Consider the following 18,753-nt stretch of genomic DNA (forward strand, 5'->3'; position numbering starts at 1 on the left):
GATTTTGACACCTCTGATCTATACAGACCGAGCTTAGACTTGTCAAAGAGGCAACACAACATGAATTCAAATGGTGCTCCATGTCTTGTGTATGTAGGCAGTTGTTAACTTTATGAGATTTTTTTATCAAATTTTACCTGTTGAGCTCCACCCTCTTCAACCCAGTGAGAAAATGAGAACAAAAACACAAACAGACATCTGCCAATGTGATTTAAACAATAAATGGAACTTAACTCATGCACTCAGACTGAGAAGCTGCTTCAAACTGGTTCTGAATCAGAGGTATCAGTCGCATGTCAGCAGCCTGTCAACATGCATTTATTATGTTTTATGCTCCTTTCATGAGCCGTTAATATTAGCACATTGTCTTTTAATGCAGCTCATGATCACGTGGTCGATGATGAAGCAGAGCAGGCAGCCACACGTAACGTAAAGTTTACGGTAACAGGGCTGTAGATGACTAGCTTTCTGTACCTTTGAGGACAGAGATGTGCTGTGGCGTCTCCCCGATCTCCAGGTTGTCAGAGTCTCTCAGCTCCACCTTGTCGTAGCCGTACCAGCCCAGCAGCTCATTCATGGTGTTCTCTGCAAAGCTCTGCAACACAAACGAAAGGACGATGAGGCTCACAGAAAAGGTCTACAAACAGGAATAAAAACAGGAATAAAACTGAAATAAAACCAGTGTAATCTGCTTTAATGTAGACCAGGGGTGTCAAACATGCGGTCCGTGGGCCAAAACCGGTCCTCCAGAGGGTCCAATCCGGCCCTCAAAGTGTAAAAATTACATTTAAGATTTCTTTGGAGTATTTCTACTAATTTTTAAAAAATATTTACAGGCATTTTCTTGCCAAATCGGGGGATTTTATTTTTGTAGAAAACTTTTAAGGGAAACTTTTCAGGAATTGTTGGAATTTTCTTCCTGAAGGTTTTGCAATTTCTTTTGGAAATTTGAGGATTTTTTTTTCTGAATTTTTGGATTTTTTTCAGACAAGGACACAATATTTTTTGTTGCCCATAAATGAAGACAGCAGGAGGGTTAATCCACAGAGCGCTGCAGCACAGTTAGAAAAATAACGGGCAGCAACATAGCAAAAGTCAAACAGTAGCTAGTTAGATGTGAGTAACTTTTGAAGCAAAATCCCATGAAATATTAATGTTACCCAAGGTAATATGTTAAAATGTGGAGCAGAATGAAGATAAATTAGCTTTGAGGTCACTTGTTGTTAAAGCAAATGCAACAATCCAGCACTTTGTTGCATTTGTTGCGCCTCTCGTGAGACCTTGACCAGCGCTTTAGATTTGTCCACAACAACACATTTCTTCAACTAATTAGGCAAAGAAACCATGATCCCATTCAAAATTTAAAGCTGTGCTCAGACAAATCCACAACGTAGTTTTTTCCCTCCAGGTCTTCTTGATAAGTGCGGGTCAACCTAATTGGGGGGAACTCCTGTCCAAACGCTGCGGTGAGCATCCAGCTGAACTAATGGGCCCGATCACGGCACAATAAAAGAGGAGGATCTTATCAGAGTGTAATAAAGAGAACGGGAACCCTATCACAGCACACCAACCCGCACAGAAAATGGATCAAATTACAGTAGAGCAGTAAGCGCAGCACAGCAGAGACAGTAGCAGCAGAGATAAGGCGTCCATGCATGGAGCTTTGATGCTGAGGTTTTCAGTCTTTCCTCCAGATTGGTTGGAAATGTTTTCTCTGCTTCATTGAAATAACACAGACTCTACCGCTGATTCATTCATGCTTTAGGAAACCAGCAACACACAGAAGATTAGCCATACCTTTGTCAACTATAACATACTGTAACGGTACTTCTAATACAGGGGTGTCAAACATGCGGCCTGTGGGCCAAAAGCGGTCCCCCAGAGGGTCCAATCCGGCCCTCAAAGTGTAAAAATTCTGGAGAAGACATTAACTGCCGATTGTAAATTTGTAAAGCTGTAAATTTAAAATAATTTATAGACCATGACAAGTTTAGCTTTGACTAAATGTTGTGTTCCTTTTGAGACACTCTGATCTGGAAGCTGTAATGTGGAAATGATAAACTGAGGCTGAATGCTGCTGAAACTGAATTTATTTTTCTTAAAAAATTTAAGTTTGTTCATGATGTTTTGTAAAAAGATAATTCCTTAAATGTGACCATTTTCAGAATGTACTTTTTGCACTAAAACAAAGTAAAAATCTGTTGTTATTTATCGGTTATTATGCTGTGATTTTACTGGTCCGGTCCACTGAGATCAAACTGTGCTGAATGTGGAACCTGGACTAAGATGAGTTTGACTCTCCTGTTCTAATACCTCATTTTGATGAATCTACTTTATGGTTCAAGCTTCATTCTCAGTTAGTTTCTTCTATTTTTTTCCTCTTATGTGCCTTTAACTTTTTAAAAATCATCCTACCCCACATTAAATGCAATAAGTACTCATTCCATGTATTTTATAGCTGCAAAAGTTCATTAAATTAAAATATTCTCAATGTGTTTTGATTTTAAACACATTTACATAAAAGTCAGCCTGGCATATTTAGTATCTTTTGAAGCTTTGGGATCTCTACTGAAATTTGAAACACATTTCTGTGAATCTGCACAGCTTGAACCTGTAAAAAGCGTTTATAGGACACATTCTCAGTTTCTGCTCAGAGGTAGATGAGAATAGCAACACCAGATTATATTTTACTCCAATCAGATCATAAAATCCTCAGGTTTTACTTTGTTATTGTGGGTTTTGTACCAAACAGTTTGTTGGCCACCGATCTAATGATCAAATGTTCAGGATTCCAGAAAAAGCTGCTCGTTCCTGCTGAGATGTCTTCACTTCACTAGAAGGCTGCTGCCAGAGATGCACACTGACTGGAAACAGGGACAACAGCGAGCCTAACTCTCCCCATATCAACACAGTGATCCTGGCAGCACCTCTAAAGATCACTAATAAAACAGCATCTCTTCTGATTAATCACTGTCACAGTCGGAGCGTAAAGTCAGTTTTAGGTTTACAGGATGACTGCATGGCTGGATCCTGTGCTGGGCAACTTACTTCTTTCTTTTTGGAACAGTTAAAAAAACGGCCTTGCTGGAGCAATTAGTGAGCTTTATTAGTAATCAGTAAGCTGGTAGGTGGATTCTGTTATTGCCTGAACCCTCCTGTCGTCCTGCGGGTCAAATTGACTCATTTTAAAGTTTGAAAATGTGGAAAAAATACAGATTTTCACAGTGAACATTTCCACATTTTCAGCATTTTTGGTAAATTTTCGAGCATTTTTTTGTGGAAAAAAAGGAATGTTAAAAAAAAGTGTTTCTTTAAGAACATTGGGGAAAAATTTTATTTTCCAAATGTTCTTAAAGAAAATATTACAATTTTATATGGAATCATTTTAGATCATTTTAGGATTTTAGGGGAAGATTTTTATTCGTTTTTATAAAATATTTACAATTTTTATTTTTTTATTTGCTATTTCTTGCCAAATTTGGGGATTTAAAAATAATAATAATAATTTTAAGGGAAATTTCAGGAATTTTCTTCCAGAAGATTTTACAATTTTTTATAAATTTGATGAGTTTTTTTTTGCTGGATTTTGGGATTTTTTTCTGACAAGGTAACAACATGTTTCGGTGGCGTAAATGAAGACAACAGGAGCTCATCTTCTGCTGGCTTTAGCTTCATATTTGTACAAACCTAAATGGAACATCAATGTTCTCATCAGTTCTTGTCCAGACAGAGAAGAACCATACTTATAAAATGTTAAACTATTCCTGTGAGAGGTTTTTTTTAATATTGAAGTGGTTGATATCAATGTAGCTGCACAACGCGGCTAAAAACAGTGAATGTGAACGAGCCAATAGTGAAAACACAGAGTCATTTGGTTCATCACAGTTCACAGTTATAGTCCGTCTCTAGATGCTGAATAATCCCTTAAAAACTCATCTGTGTGTTTCAAAGTTACATAATTGGAAGGAAAGCTGCTTTCCTGACATAAAATGGCTTCGATGGTCCTGAGTCATTCTATAACTGAGGGACTTTTGAAATCCATGGGATAGATCTATATACATTTTTAATAAAAATTTACTTTTTAATAAAAGTAAACAAGGTTTTTATGTTCATTATGATCATGGCTTTACAAATTAGATAATTATTCATTATAGAAACATCATTTAATCATAAAAAATGACTGGATATCACTAAAATGTCATAAAGTCCCACAATTACATATTGACCCGTCCGGAATGACTTAAAAATGATGCATAACTACGGAAAATTAGTCCAGAATGACATAAAATTTGTCCTAAATTATTCGAAAATTATCCCAAAGACACGAAAATGATCCAAAATTACTCAAAACCTGTACAAAATTACTCGGAAATTGTCCAGAATGACTCAAAAATTGTTCAGAATGACTTCAAAAAGATCCAAAATTATGGAAAATTAGTCCAGAATGACACGACATTTGTCCTAAACGACTTGAAAATTATCCCAAAGACAAATGATCCAAGTTGGCATAAAACTTTTTGAAATTGACAAGAAAATTGTCCAAAATGACTCAAAAATAGTCTGTGTCAAGATATAATTAAGGGACTTTTGAAGTCTATGGGATATATCTTGCACACATTTTTCATTAAAAGTAAAAATAAAAAGTTTTTTATGTTCATTATGATCATGTCTTTGCAAATTCCATAATTATTTATTACAGAAACAATTAATTATTAATAAAAATGACTGAATAGCACTAAAATGTCAACTACATAACCATCTGAATTTATTAACAACCACCTTCTAATGAGCTAAACAATAATAACATGAGCTGATTCAGAAATAGTTTGATTGTGTTCTTTCTATCAAGTTGAGATAATATTACTTTTGTGGCAATATATCAAATTTTATATGGAAAATAAGTTGTATCTGTGTAAGAGAAAACATTTTCCACTAAGTTCTCCATTACAAAAACACTTCTCCAGGCAGTGTGTTATTCCAGATCACATGACCTGCTCCATATGATGTCATTTCCTCCTGAAGAAAAGACTGGTCAGACTCCAAGGCTTTCTGAGTTATTTAATATAAAGTAGTCAACAGATTTACTGCAATATCTTTAGAAATAACTTTCAGCTTCAATTTTATTTTTGCCACTCAGTTGTATATATAATATTTAGAAGAATCTTTCTGTAAAAATACCATATGGTGTTTGGTTCGAGGCGGCCATGTTGGTTTAAGGCCTGAAAACAGCAAAAATGTCAACGATGTTACAAAAAGTCCTGCAATTATACACTGAGCCATCTATTCCATTGCTGCCCCCGCTCTGCTTACTGCTTACGTCACTCATGATGTGTCTTCCAGCATGTAAAGAACACGTCATCAACATGTTAACAAGGTGAAAAAAAATGATTCTCACTGGAGGGAATCTTAAAAGGAAACATCACAGTCCAGTAAACAATCCACGCCACGTCTTGTGACAGAGCGCCACTCAAGCTGCTCGGAGCGAAGCAGCAAAGTCCTGACAGTCTCCAGCTCAGCTCCACGCTGTTCTGCAGACATGAGGGCAGGTATGAGGACATGAATTTATGAAACAGGTGAAACACTAAAGTATTTCTTCCATAACAGCCTCTCACAACACAGTCAACAAACACCGTAGTAAACACGCAGCCATAACCCTGCTAATGCACACAGCCCATTATCACCATGCACCTCTCAGCTGGAACATTCCCAGCAGCGTCAGCTCGCTGAACCATGAGCTATGGTAAATGGTTCAGCTATCATCGGACTCGAAAACATAGATGAAAATGTTCTCTCTGGAAACAGACTTCAGCTCTGACTGAGGATGAATCAGCTGTAATTATTTGGTCTGTGTGGTGAAATATTAGTCACAGGTCACTGAACCGGCAGCTTAGAGCAGGAAAGGCAGCAAAAATCACAGCATAATGACCGATAAACAACCACAACTCCACACGTTTCCTTTGTTTTAGTGCAAAACAGTTCATTCTGAAGACGTTCACAATTAAGGAATTATCTTTCTACAAAACATCACGAACAACCTGAAAATTTCTGAAGAAAAATAACTTAAATTTCAGCAGCATTCAGCCTCAGTTTATCATTTCCACATTACAACTTCCAGATCACAGAGTGTCTGCAAAGAAAGTAGTCACAGCTATCTGGAATTGAACAATACAGTATTTCACTTTAAAGAAGACAAAAAAAACAGCAAAAACAAGACAAAATTTTACAAAATGAGACAGAAAACGACAAAAATAAGAAACAAAATGACAAAAAATGAGACAAACGACACAAAACAAAACAAAAAGTGACAAAAAGTTAAGACAAAAAAATTCATAAATCGATATAAAATGGACAAAAGAGACAAAAAATGACAAGTGTGAAATAAAACGACAAAAACGAAACACAAAACAACGAATAAAGCCAAATAAAATGACAAAAATGGGGAAAATAAACACAAGTGAGACAAAAAGGAAACACAAAATGACAAAAACAAAACGACAAAAATGTGCAACACATGATAAAAGTCAGACAAAAAAGGCAAAAAACAGCAAAAACAAGACGAAATATTTCAAAAATGAGAGACAAAATTACAAAATGAGAAACAATGTGGAAAAAAGCTACAAAGCGACAAAAAAGAACTAACAAAACAAAAAATGACAAAAGCATGAAACGAAACGACGAACATGATACACAACACAATGAATAAAGCAAAACACAAACAGACAAAAAAGAGAAACAAAACGGCAAAAATGTGACACAAATGACATGAAACAAAACAAAAAAGAGACGTTAAATTAAACAAAAAAGCTAGAAAATGACAAAAAAGGAACAAAACGACAAAAAATAGACAGAAAAACACAAGCCAGACAAAAAGGAAACACAAAACAACAAAAACATGAGACAGCTGAAGTCAGACAAAAAAAAGACAAAAAAAACCAACAAAATATTACAAAAATGAGACACAAAACAACAAAAGAACAATGCGCAATCTATTATTTTACTTTATGATCAAAACAACTTGTCATGGTCTAGAAACTATTTTAAATTTATAGTTTTACTAATTTACAATCTGCAGTTAATGTCTTCTCTGTAATTTTTACACTTTGAGGGCCGGATTGGACCCTCTGGAGGACCGCTTTTGGCCCACGGGCCGCATGTTTGACACCCCTGTCTTAGAGGGACTTTTCCAAATGTGGCCGACGTTGTTTGGATTTTCTCATCACTGTAAATTAAATGTGGACCAGCCAGGTATGGATCATCATCAGTTCAACAGAACAGCAGCTTGTAAAGTCAGATCACAGGTTTGTGAGGACAAACTGAACGTACTGAGCAGCGTTCAAACAGACAGGACCTGAGTCGCTTCATTATTTTACAGCCGATCCCACTTCACTCTGTTCATTATCTCATCATGGCAGCAGCCGTCACTCATCAGCCACTTCATCAAGCCGTTAAATGTCAATTACAAACAGCTCCTGTCGATATGTCAGAGCCGGAGTGATGGCGTTAAAGCGGTTCAGAGCCACCCAGCACACTTACTCTTATATGATGTGCATCTGTTGTCTGAGACAGAAACAGACAAATAGAGACAAATTAAAAGGCCCCGGCTATCAGGTGGAATGTTCTCTTCTTTAATTTTTTTTATTTATACAAAGCAAAGCGATAAATTCACATGAAGGTTTCTCAGCTGCTTCTCAGAGGAACGAGACAAGAAGAAGGACATTCAAATTCAATTTAAAGCTGTACTCCATGGAGGAAGAATGTACTTGAACATCAATAGGCAGTAATGGTGTAGGACGATGAGGTATGGGCACATTTAACACCGCAGGTTCACGTCTGTCAGCCCGGCCTGCGTATGATGTTTCACAGCAAAGAGATGAGAGAGAAAAGCTGTGGTAAGTCCACATTTCTCAGGGGAGAGGCAGCTCTAAAGTGTCGACTCGTGTTTTCCTGTGGGTGGAAAAGTGACCTTACCTGAAAACAGAATTTAATTTGAGCAAACAAAGTGAATCTACAAGGTCTCTGTGGAGGTGGGAAGGAGCGTTTCACAATAAAATGCCGTCTGCAGCCGTTAAAATGAGTAAGGAAGAGGTGGCTGGAATGGTTCAGCCTGCTGGACGCTGAGCGAGGAGACAACAGGTTGGTCCGCTGACTCAATTACCTGATACCAACACAATCAGCAGCGCTCCAACGCAAAGAGCAGTTTGGATACTGCTTACAGTGGGAGAACAGTAAGGGAATGAGCCCACACACACACACACACACTCTTGTTTAGACTGAGGCAGAAGTATCTCTTTGCATATTTGAGACGCCGTGGCTCGGTCTCGGCGTGACAGAAGCACTTTTTCTCCTGCTCCGTCAGCACATCTGCTCCGTTTCGAAGCATTCTGGAGAGAAATTCCTGATGTGTCGTATTTGTATCTCAGAGTCGTAGCGCTGCTCCCGGATCAGTTTTGCCTCCGTTTGCTCTGTTTGTACGGAGCCTACGGTTTCTGCTATTCTGTGCAGAAGTGGCTGAGCCGTGGTTGGAAGACGGTTTAAATCAGGGGTGTCAAACATGCGGCCCGTGGGTCAAAACCGGCCCTCCAGAGGGTCCAGTCCGGCCCATAAAGTGCAAAAATTACAGAGAAGACATTAACTGTAGATCAGAAATTCGTAAAACTCTAAATAATTTGTAAACCATGACAAGTTGCTTTGATCATAAATTAAAATACTCGATTGCTCTTTTGCCATTGTGTGTCTCATTTTTGTAATATTTTGTCTTGCTTTTGTCATTTTTTGTCTTATTTTTGCCATTTTGTGTTTTGTTTTATTTGATGCTTTGAGTTGTTTTTGGTCGTTTTGTGTTTTTTTGCCTCATTTGTGCTGTTTGTCTACTTTTTTGTCGCTTTGTTTCTCGCTTTTGTAATTTTTTGTCTCGTTTTTGTTGTTTGTACATTTTTTGTGGCTTTGTGGCTTTTCTGTCAATTTTTTAGTCTTTTTGTGTTTTGTTTCAAGTCGTTTGTCTCATTTTTTGTCATTTTGTGTTGATTTTTTTGTCATATTTTGCCTTGTTTTTGTTGTTTTTTTGTCTTTTTTTGTCTATCTTGTCATTTTCATCACAAAGTAAAACACTATATCATTCAGACCCAGATAGCTGTGACTAAATGTTGTGTTCCTTTGTAGACACTCTGTGATCTAGAAGTTGTAACGTGTAAATGATAAACTGAGGCTGAATGTTGCTGAAAATGAATTTATTTTTCTTCAGAAATTTCAGGTTGTTCATGATGTTTTGTAGAAAGGCAATTCCTTAAACGTGAATATTTTTTGCACTAAATCTAAGGAAAAACTAGGAGTTGTGGTTATTTATAGGTTATTAAACTGTGGTTTTACTGGTCCGGTCCACTTGAGATGAAATCTGGCTGAATGTGGAACCTGGACTAAGTTTGACTGCCCTGGTTTAAATGCTGGGAGGACATTATTAATGAGGACTGACAGCAGTTATTGATCTGTCTGTTAGGAAACACCGCTGTGGTGGTCAGCGGGTAAATGGCACAGCTGGAGCCGATGACAGGTGAAGTCAAAGCACCTTGTTGTGGTGACGAGAAAGGCCAAGCATGCCCGTTATCCAGGGTGTCAAACATGCGGCCCGCGGGCCAAAACCTGTCCTCCAGAAGGTCCAAACCGGTCCTCAAAGGGAAAAAATTACAGAGAAGACATTAACTGCAGATTGTAAATTTGCGAAATCATAAATTTAAAATAATTCAAAATAAGTTGTTTTGATTGAAGTAAAAATAATAGATTGTTTATTACTCTTTTGCCATTTTGTGTCTCATTTTTGTAATATTTTGTCTTTTTTTGTCTGACTTTTGCCGTTTGTCTCATTTTCGTGTTGTTTTGTTTCTTATTTTTGTCATTTTGTGTTTTGCTTGATTCATTGCTTTGTGTGGGTTTTTTGTCTTTTTGTCATTTTGTAGAGTTTTTTTGTCTCACTTGTCACGTTTGTCCATTTTTTGTCACTTTGTAACTTTTTGTCAATTTTTTGTCTCTTTTTTGTTTTGTTTTGTGTCACTTGTCACATTTTTGTTGTTTTTTGTCTGACTTTTGTTGCGTGTCTCATGTTTTTGTCATTTTGTATCTGTTTTTTGTCATTTTGTGTTTACTTGTAGTCTCATTTGTGTTTTTTGTCTTTTGTCTTTTTCTCATTTAGTTTCTCGCTTTTGCCATTGTGTGTCTCATTTTTGTAATATTTTGTCTTGCATTTGTTGTTTTTTGTCTGACTTCTGTCGTTTTGATCATACAGTAAAATACATTGTTCAGTTCCAGATGACTAAATGTTTTTTTTGCCTTTGTAGGATCTCTGTGAAAGTGTAAAACGCTGTAAAGTGTAAATTGTAATGTGTAAATGATAAACTAGGGCACAATATGGTTGAAAATTAACTTGATTTTCTTCAGAAGTTTCAAGTTGCTCAATGTTTTGTACAAAAAAACTGTAACTGAATATACTTTTTTGCACTAAAACAAAAGGAAAAATTGGGAGTTGTGGTCATTCATAGGTCTCATTTTACCGGTCCAACCCACTGAATGCGGCCCCTGAACTAAAAGAAGTTTGACACCTCTGCTGTAATCCATCTGCAGGAAGGTCTGAACACACAAACATGTGAACATGAACATCTGGAGCTCTGGACTTCAGCATCAGGATTCAACAATGACAGGATCTGCGGTGATTATTTGCGGTAATTAAAGTCTAATCCAGGCATTTATAATCTCGGCATTTTTCCGCCACAGAGGGTTTTAAAAATGGTGGTTGAAGCAGTGAAGGCTGCTAATGAGGACAGCTCGTGTTCGCAGATGTAACGACGCTTCTGCTTGAACAATGATGAGTGACAGCAGTGCTCTCTGTGCCTGAAGGTTCCTGGAAGACAGATTTAGTAGCGCGTCCTGAGCAGAGCTAAAGTTAGGCTCTGACAGCGACGTGCACGGCCGTGTTGTCACCGTGGAGACATCCTGAGAACACGTTTCCTGTCCTTTCTGCATTCTAGTGGCAGCTTGTCACTGTTTGTTGTTTTAGGGGTTTTTTCTAGATTCCACGCACATACAGGCCACATTAGCAGGACACAGAAAATGAGCCCTGCAGGTATTTACCTTTTTGATTATAGATCAATCTGTATTTTATTTTCTCTCCTATCCAGTGAATGTTTGAAGTGTAAAAGGTGATGCATTCATATGTGTTGTGACAGAAGAAACAAATGAGAAGCAGGCAGCAGGACTGTTTTATGTTATTTTTCACTTTAAAATAGCTGAAAGGAATAATTACTCGGCAAAATAGCTGCTCATTGTCTGTCCCATTGGTTTCCTAATTGATGAATTGACTAATTGTTTTAGTGCCTCGTGTCTAAAATGTGGAACAGCTACACTTTTGTTTCACAGTAAAAACTGTAAAAAGTGAGAGATGCTTCACATTTTTCCCTGCATCCACGTCATGACTGGCAGGTTTCACATCACGGGACTCGTACATAAAAAGGGCAACAAAATCCACATGAGGAGGCTGAAAGAGTGAAGCTGCTGCAGACTGGAGTTTACCTCCTCAATGGAAGCTTTACTTTCACATTTTATTTTTATATTTTGCTGCTGTTTGCTGTCACTGTTTTCTCTCCTTTTCATTGTTTTCTGTTACAGTCATTTTCTGTCAGTGATGTTATTTTCGGTCATGGTGTTTTTGGTCATTTTCACTCCTTGTTTTCTGTCATTTTCCATCATTGTTTTCTATGTATGCTTTCTTTTGTTTTCTGTCACAGTTGTACATTATTTTCAGTCGCTGATTTCTGTTGCTTTTAAGTCACTGTTTCCTTTTAGTCATTTCTAGTTGTCGCTGTTTTCTGTAGTTTTCATTCACTGCTTTCTATTTTTTCTGTCATTGTTTGGGTCAGCAGATAATTGTGGGACTTTTTGTAACATCGTCGACATTTCTGCTGTTTTCAGGCCTAAAACCAACATGGCCGCCTAGAACCAAACATCACATGATGGTATTTTAGAGATAGATTCTTCTAAATATTATATACACAGTTGAGTAAAACTGAAATTGAAAGTTATTTTCAAAGATATTGTAGTAAACCTGTTGACACTTGACTCATACACTACTTTATATTAAATCAGCACAATCAAAACTATTTTTGAATAAGCTCATTTTATTTTTGTTTAGCTAATTAGAAGGTGGTTGGCATTAAATTCGGAGGGTTATTTAGTTGACATTTTAGTGATTTCCAGTTAGTTTTTATCAAAGAGACACAAAATAACAAAAACGAAAGACAGAATGACAAAAACGAGACACAAAATGACAATACCGATACACAAAACGTGGAGCAGGTCATGTGATCTAGAATTAACACACTTCCTGGAGATGTGTTTTTGTAACGGGGAACTTAGTGGAAAGTGATTTCTCGGACACAGATTCAGTTTGTTATGTTCCATATAAAATTTGATATATTGCCAAAAAAGAAACATCTGTCATGATTATCCCAACTTAATAAAAAGAACACAATCCAAACTATTTCTGAATCAGCTCATTTTATTATTGTTAGGTAATTAGAAGCTGGTTGTTGTTAAATTTGAATGGTTAAGTTGACATTTTAGTGATACTGAGTCATTTTTTTATTAATACACACGTGGACAAAATTGTTGGTACCCCTCAGTTAAAGAAGGAAAAACCCACAATTGTCACTGAAATCACTTGAAACTCACAAAAGTAACAATAAATAAAAATTTATTGAAAATTAAATAATCAAAATCAGCCATCACTTTTGAATTGTTGATTAACATAATTATAAAAAAAAAAAAACTAATGAAATAGGGCTGGACAAAAATGATGGTACCCATAACTTAATATTTTGTTGCACAACCTTTTGAGGCAATCACTGCAATTAAACCATTTCTGTATTTGTCAATGAGCGTTCTGCAGCTGTCAACAGGTATTTTGGCCCACTCCTCATGAGCAAACAGCTCCAGTTGTCTCAGGTTTGATGGGTGTCTTCTCCAAATGGCATGTTTCGGCTCCTTCCACATATGTTCAATGGGATTCAGATCTGGGCTCATAGAAGGCCACTTTAGAATAGTCCAACGCTTTTCTCTCAGCCATTCTTGGGTGTTTTTGGCTGTGTGTTTTGGATCGTTGTCCTGTTGGAAGACCCATGACCTGCGACTGAGACCAAGCTTTCTGACACTAGGCAGCACATTTCTCTCCAGAATGCCTTGATAGTCTTCAGATTTCATCGTACCTTGCACACTTTCAAGACACCCTGTGCCAGATGCAGCAAAGCAGCCCCAAAACATTACTGAGCCTCCTCCATGTTTCACCGTAGGGACAGTGTTCTTTTCTTCGTATGCTTGGTTTTTGAGTCTATGAACATAGAGTTGATGTGCCTTACCAAAAAGCTCCAGTTTGGTCTCATCTGTCCAAAGGACATTCTCCCAGAAGCTTTGTGGCTTGTCAACATGCATTTTTGCAAATTCCAGTCTGGCTTTTTTATGAGTTTTTTTCAGCAGTGGTGTCCTCCTTGGTCGTCTCCCATGAAGTCCACTTTGGCTCAAACAACCACGAATGGTGCGATCTGACACTGATGTACCTTGGCCTTGGAGTTCACCTTTAATTTCTTTGGAGGTTGCTCTGGGCTCTTTGGATACAATTCCAACGATCCGTCTCTTCAATTTGTCATCAATTTTCCTCTTGCGGCCACGTCCAGGGAGGTTGGCTACTGTCCCGTGGGTCTTGAACTTCTGAATAATATGAGCCACTGTTGTCACAGGAACTTCAAGCTGTTTAGAGATGGTCTTATAGCCTTTATCTTTAAGATGTTTGTCTATAATTTTTTTTCGGATGTCCTGGGACAATTCTCTCCTTCGCTTTCTGTTGTCCATGTTCAGTGTGGTACACACCTTTTCACCAAACAGCAGGGTGACTACTTGTCTCCCTTTAAATAGGCAGACTGACTGATTATGAGTTTGGAAACACCTGTGATGTCAATTAAATGACACACCTGAGTTAATCATGTCACTCTGGTCAAATAGTTTTCAATCTTTTATAGAGGTACCATCATTTTTGTCCAGGCCTGTTTCATTAGTTTGTTTTTTTAAATAATTATGTTAATCAACAATTCAAAAGTAATGGCTGTTTTTGATTATTTAATTTTCAATCAATTTTTATTTATTGTTACTTTTGTGAGTTTCAAGTGATTTCAGTGAGAATTGTGGGTTTTTCCTTCTTTAACTGAGGGGTACCAACAATTTTGTCCACGTGTGTAAGTGATTGTTTCCATAAATAATTATGTAATTTGTAAAGGCATGATCATAATGAACATAAAAACATTTGTTTTTATTAACTTTTAATAAAAATGTATGCAGGATATATCCCATGGACTTCACAAGTTCCTCAGTTATAGATTGACCCATGTGCTTTGGTTTGCTACTTCATTACCACAAGAACAGCCCCTAAAAAACGAAGCATCTGACAGCTTTACTGTAAAAACATTGTGTTTTGCATGGTGGACCAGTGTAGCTATTACACATTTTAGTATGACACTGGTTTGTGTAGCGTTGCTCTACGTACGTTTCCAAGCTGTAGAGACTTTGAGAGAACATCTAAGTAATTAATGGAAATGTAGTAATTGGACGGTTCGTGATATCTGCACAGAGAGACAGAAAAGTCTCCATCTCCTTACATAAATAATAGAAACTATCTGTCTTACTTATGGGCATCAGCTTACATAACAATCAGCTGAAAAGAGGCAGACTCAAAGTGCACACATTGGCAAGCACAAGCGCAGCAATTAGCCCAACTGCAGGGATGAAACCTTGAGGAGAAAAAATCATCCAGGAGAAAATCCTCCTTTTGAACAAACGAGTTGGAGCATAACCCAGCCTGAATGCAGCCCGAGTAAAACGGATGTAGCCGTAAAAGAAGCACAAAAACACAGCATCTCTCTGTGTCTCCCCTTCCTCCCCACCATCCTGTCCTCTGTGTCACCCTACTACTTTGAGAAAGTGGGAGTATTATTAAGAGTGGAATCTAATCCTGGTTGGCGGCTCATCAAACCAGAGGCACCGACTTAGACTTTGGCTTTGCTGAGGAGGACGAGGCACACAGGCAGCTACAGATGTCTGCATGTTACCCTGGATGTATGTCCGTTATATCTGCTCTAACTCTGACCACATCTCTGTTTATCGGCTTTATTCATCACAGCCTCTGACAAAACTGAGGTCAGCTGGAAGTTTAGCTCATCAATGGAGCTGCCAAACCAAGAATTTTATGGAAAAGTTCACAAAAAGGCCGTAAGGTCGGTGACTTAAGAATAAAATATCTTGACATTTACTAAACACACTGATATGAAACTTAAATTGAATAATCATAGTCCCCACAGGATCATTCCTAAAGATGTTATTGATTCTCCGTGACCTTTTGTATTGTCAAAATAACACCCGAATACATCGCACCGGTTACCAGAATTGAGGCATTTTCCTAAAATCTGCATGGGATATTTATAATCCACACAGAATAAACATGTCAATATACAACTGAAAGACTTTTTTAGGAATATTTTTATGCTCATTATGATCATGTCTTTACAAATTCCATAATTATTTATTATGGAAACAATCACTTATGAATAAAGAAATGACTGGATATCACTAAAATTTGTCATTTTCTGTCTCTTTTTTGTCATTTTGTGTCTCGCTTTTGTCATTCTGTGTATTGGTTTTGTCGTTTTGTGTGTCGTTTTTGTCGTTTTCTGTCTCCTTATGTCATTTTGTGTGTCATTTTTGTCATTTAGTGTCTAATTTTTGCCATTTTCAACTAAATAACCATTCTAATTTAATAACAACCACCTTCTAATTAGCTAAACGATAATGAAATGAGCTGATTCAAAAACAGTTTGGGTTGTGTTCTTTTTTATTAAGTTGAGACAATCTTTAAAAATAACTTTCAATTTTACTCAGTTTTATATATAATATTTAGAAGAATGTTTTTCTAAAATGCCATGTGGTGTTTGGTTCTAGGCGGCCATGTTGGTTTTAGGCCTGAAAACAGTGAAAACATCAACTATGACACAAAAAGTCCTGCAATTATATCTTGACCCATATTCTATGTAGGGGGTGAAAACTTCCTCCTTGGCTCTCATTAATCACTATTCGACCATTTACTGTCAGGTTAGTGAAGAATAAATAATTTTTAATTGCATTTGGATTGAGAGGCTGCTCGGTGGGATAACGGCCCGAGTGTGACAAAAGAATAATACGCTTCGCCAAAGCCGGTCCCCATGAAAGAGGATGGCACAAACTGCACAAAAAAACTGCCCTGCTTATAGCTGGCAGAAGATATTATTTGTTTTAAAGACCAGCTCAGCTGTGGTTGCCATGAACAAGGTGGATTATCTTCCACAGAATAAATTTGACAGTCTGACTTACTTAAAAAAAAAATTAGCTTAAATGCCTCGGGGGCCACCCGCTGCTGGATATTGTTATAACTCACATGTGGAGTGTTTCTCCAGGATATAAAACTTCTAACTGTGCTCTTAGTCCTGTGTTTGCTGGAGTCAGAGGGGATGGTACCTGAGGATTTCCAGAATCTTTCTGAGAGGATTACCAAACATGAAAGCAGCAGGAGTCTCCTTAACGACACGTTAAACTGGACGAGCAAACAGAGCGACCAGCAGGACGAACTGAAGACAACAAACCAGATTATCAGTCCGATTATCATTTATGTGAAATTATGTGGAAAATGTGAAATAGTACAAATGTAGACTAAAATGTAAATCCCTGAAATTGACTAAAAACTGCCTTTAAATGTCAATGAGACAACCTTGGAATAAACTTTTGATCCCACTCCAAGAATAGCATCATGATGATGGTACACCCAGTGGCACAGAAGTACAGAAAATACTGCAGTTTTTTATTGTTTTGGGCCCTTTTTTTATAGCGACAGAGACAGAAATACAAGAGGAGGACAAAGTGACACATAGCAATGGTCCAGTTAGACATGATTTGAATCAAGACCTCCACCTGTATGGTCTGGACCCTAAACACTCGGCTATCAGGTTGCCCCTGTATTGGGGTATCTAGACCAAAGGTGTCAAACTCATCTTAGTCCAGGTTCCACATTCAGACCAGTTTGATCTCAAGTAGACCAGACCAGTAAAATCACAACACAATAGCTTATAAATAAACACAACTCCAAATGTTTGCTTTGTTTTTGTGCTAAAAAGTACATTCTGAAAATGTTCACATTTAAGGAATTATCATTTTACCAAAACATTATGAGCAACCCGAACTTTCTAAAGAGAAATAAGTTAAATTTGAGTAACATTCAGCCTCAGTTTATCATTTCCACATTACAACTTCCAGATCACAGTGTGTCTATAAAGAAACACAACATTTAGTCATCTGGAAATAAATGATCAAAATGACAAAAGTCAGATGAAAAAAGACAAAAACCTACAAAAACAAGACAAAATATTCCAAAAAAGAGACACAAAACCACAAAAATGAGACATAAAATGACAAAAACACAAAACAAAACACAAAATGACAGACAAGTCGGACAAAAAAAGACAAGCAAAAAGGAAACACAAAAACATGAGAAAACAACAAAAGTCAGACAAAAAAACACAAAAAAATTACAAAAATGAGACACAAAATGACAAAAGTTGGACAAAAAACAAAAAATTACAAAAAAGAGACACAAAACGACAAAAACGAGACATAAAATGACAAAAAAATAAGACAAACAACACAAAACAAGAGACAAAAAGTTTTACAAAAAAGTTACAAAGCGACAAAAAAATGGACAAATGACAAAAACGAGACAAAAAATGACAAAAGCAAGGAACAAAATGACATAAAAGTAGATAAACAACACAAGCAAGGCAAAAACAAACCACCACAAAACAACCAAAAACAATACAAAATACTGAATAACGCAAAACACAAAATGACAGACAAGTCAGACAAAAAACACAAGCAAAAAGGAAACACAAAAACATGAGAAAGCAACAAAAGTCAGACAAAAAATTACAAAAATGAGACACAAAATGAAAAAAGAACAATCTAGTATTTTACTTTATGATCAAAACAACTTGTCATGGTCTGGAAATGATTTTAAATTTATGGTTTTAGTAATTTATAACCTGCAGTTAATGTCTTCTCTTTGAGCGCTGGATTGGACCCTCTGGAGGACCGCTTTTGGCCCGCGGGCCGCATGTTGGACACCCCTGTTCTGGGGGTTTTACACATTCAGTTTCTGGCTACAAATTAAGGGTGCGTGAGAATATCAGCATCATCATCTACATCAGCAGACAAAGGCCAGAAAATGAAACTAAAGTTGAACACTGACAAGAAGATAAAGTCAGCTTTGTTTAGGGATGTTACATAAAAACACATATGGCATGTTTTTACATATAATTTAAATTTATTTCTGCACCTGCCGGTTGATTATAAGAGTAAGAATATTATATATGTTAATTCCACTGCATTATACGCTTGATGTTCTCTGCAATCGGGTTGAAAAAATATTTGCACACGTCGACATTCGGGCAAAATGAGTTGGAAAATATCAGTGTGTCAAAAACCCAACATGGTGCATCTCTGCAGCAAATCAGCAGCAGTGGAAGTGAACAGACTGAATAAATAATAATAATAAGAATAATAACAACGGCAGCAGGAACTGACTGTGGAGGAGGCCTTGCAAAAAGCCATGAAGTGACCTCAGATAATTAAATGCTGCATTCAGAA

At 37.1% G+C, this 18,753-nt stretch overlaps 1 protein-coding gene across 4 annotated transcripts in view; it reads right to left on the reverse strand.

The window, feature by feature from the left end:
• sobpa (sine oculis binding protein homolog (Drosophila) a) overlaps positions 1-18,753 on the reverse strand; it is a 60,502-nt gene that overhangs the window by 34,399 nt on the left and 7,350 nt on the right. For all 4 annotated transcript variants that reach the window (XM_022192972.2, XM_022192971.2, XM_051947885.1 and 1 more), the window contains exon 2: positions 475-595. In XM_022192972.2, coding sequence (XP_022048664.1) covers positions 475-595 — 121 coding nt within the window. The remainder of the gene's footprint in view (positions 1-474; positions 596-18,753) is intronic.

This window comes from Acanthochromis polyacanthus, chromosome 1, assembly GCF_021347895.1.
Source record: "Acanthochromis polyacanthus isolate Apoly-LR-REF ecotype Palm Island chromosome 1, KAUST_Apoly_ChrSc, whole genome shotgun sequence".
NCBI classification, from domain to species: Eukaryota; Metazoa; Chordata; class Actinopteri; family Pomacentridae; genus Acanthochromis; species Acanthochromis polyacanthus.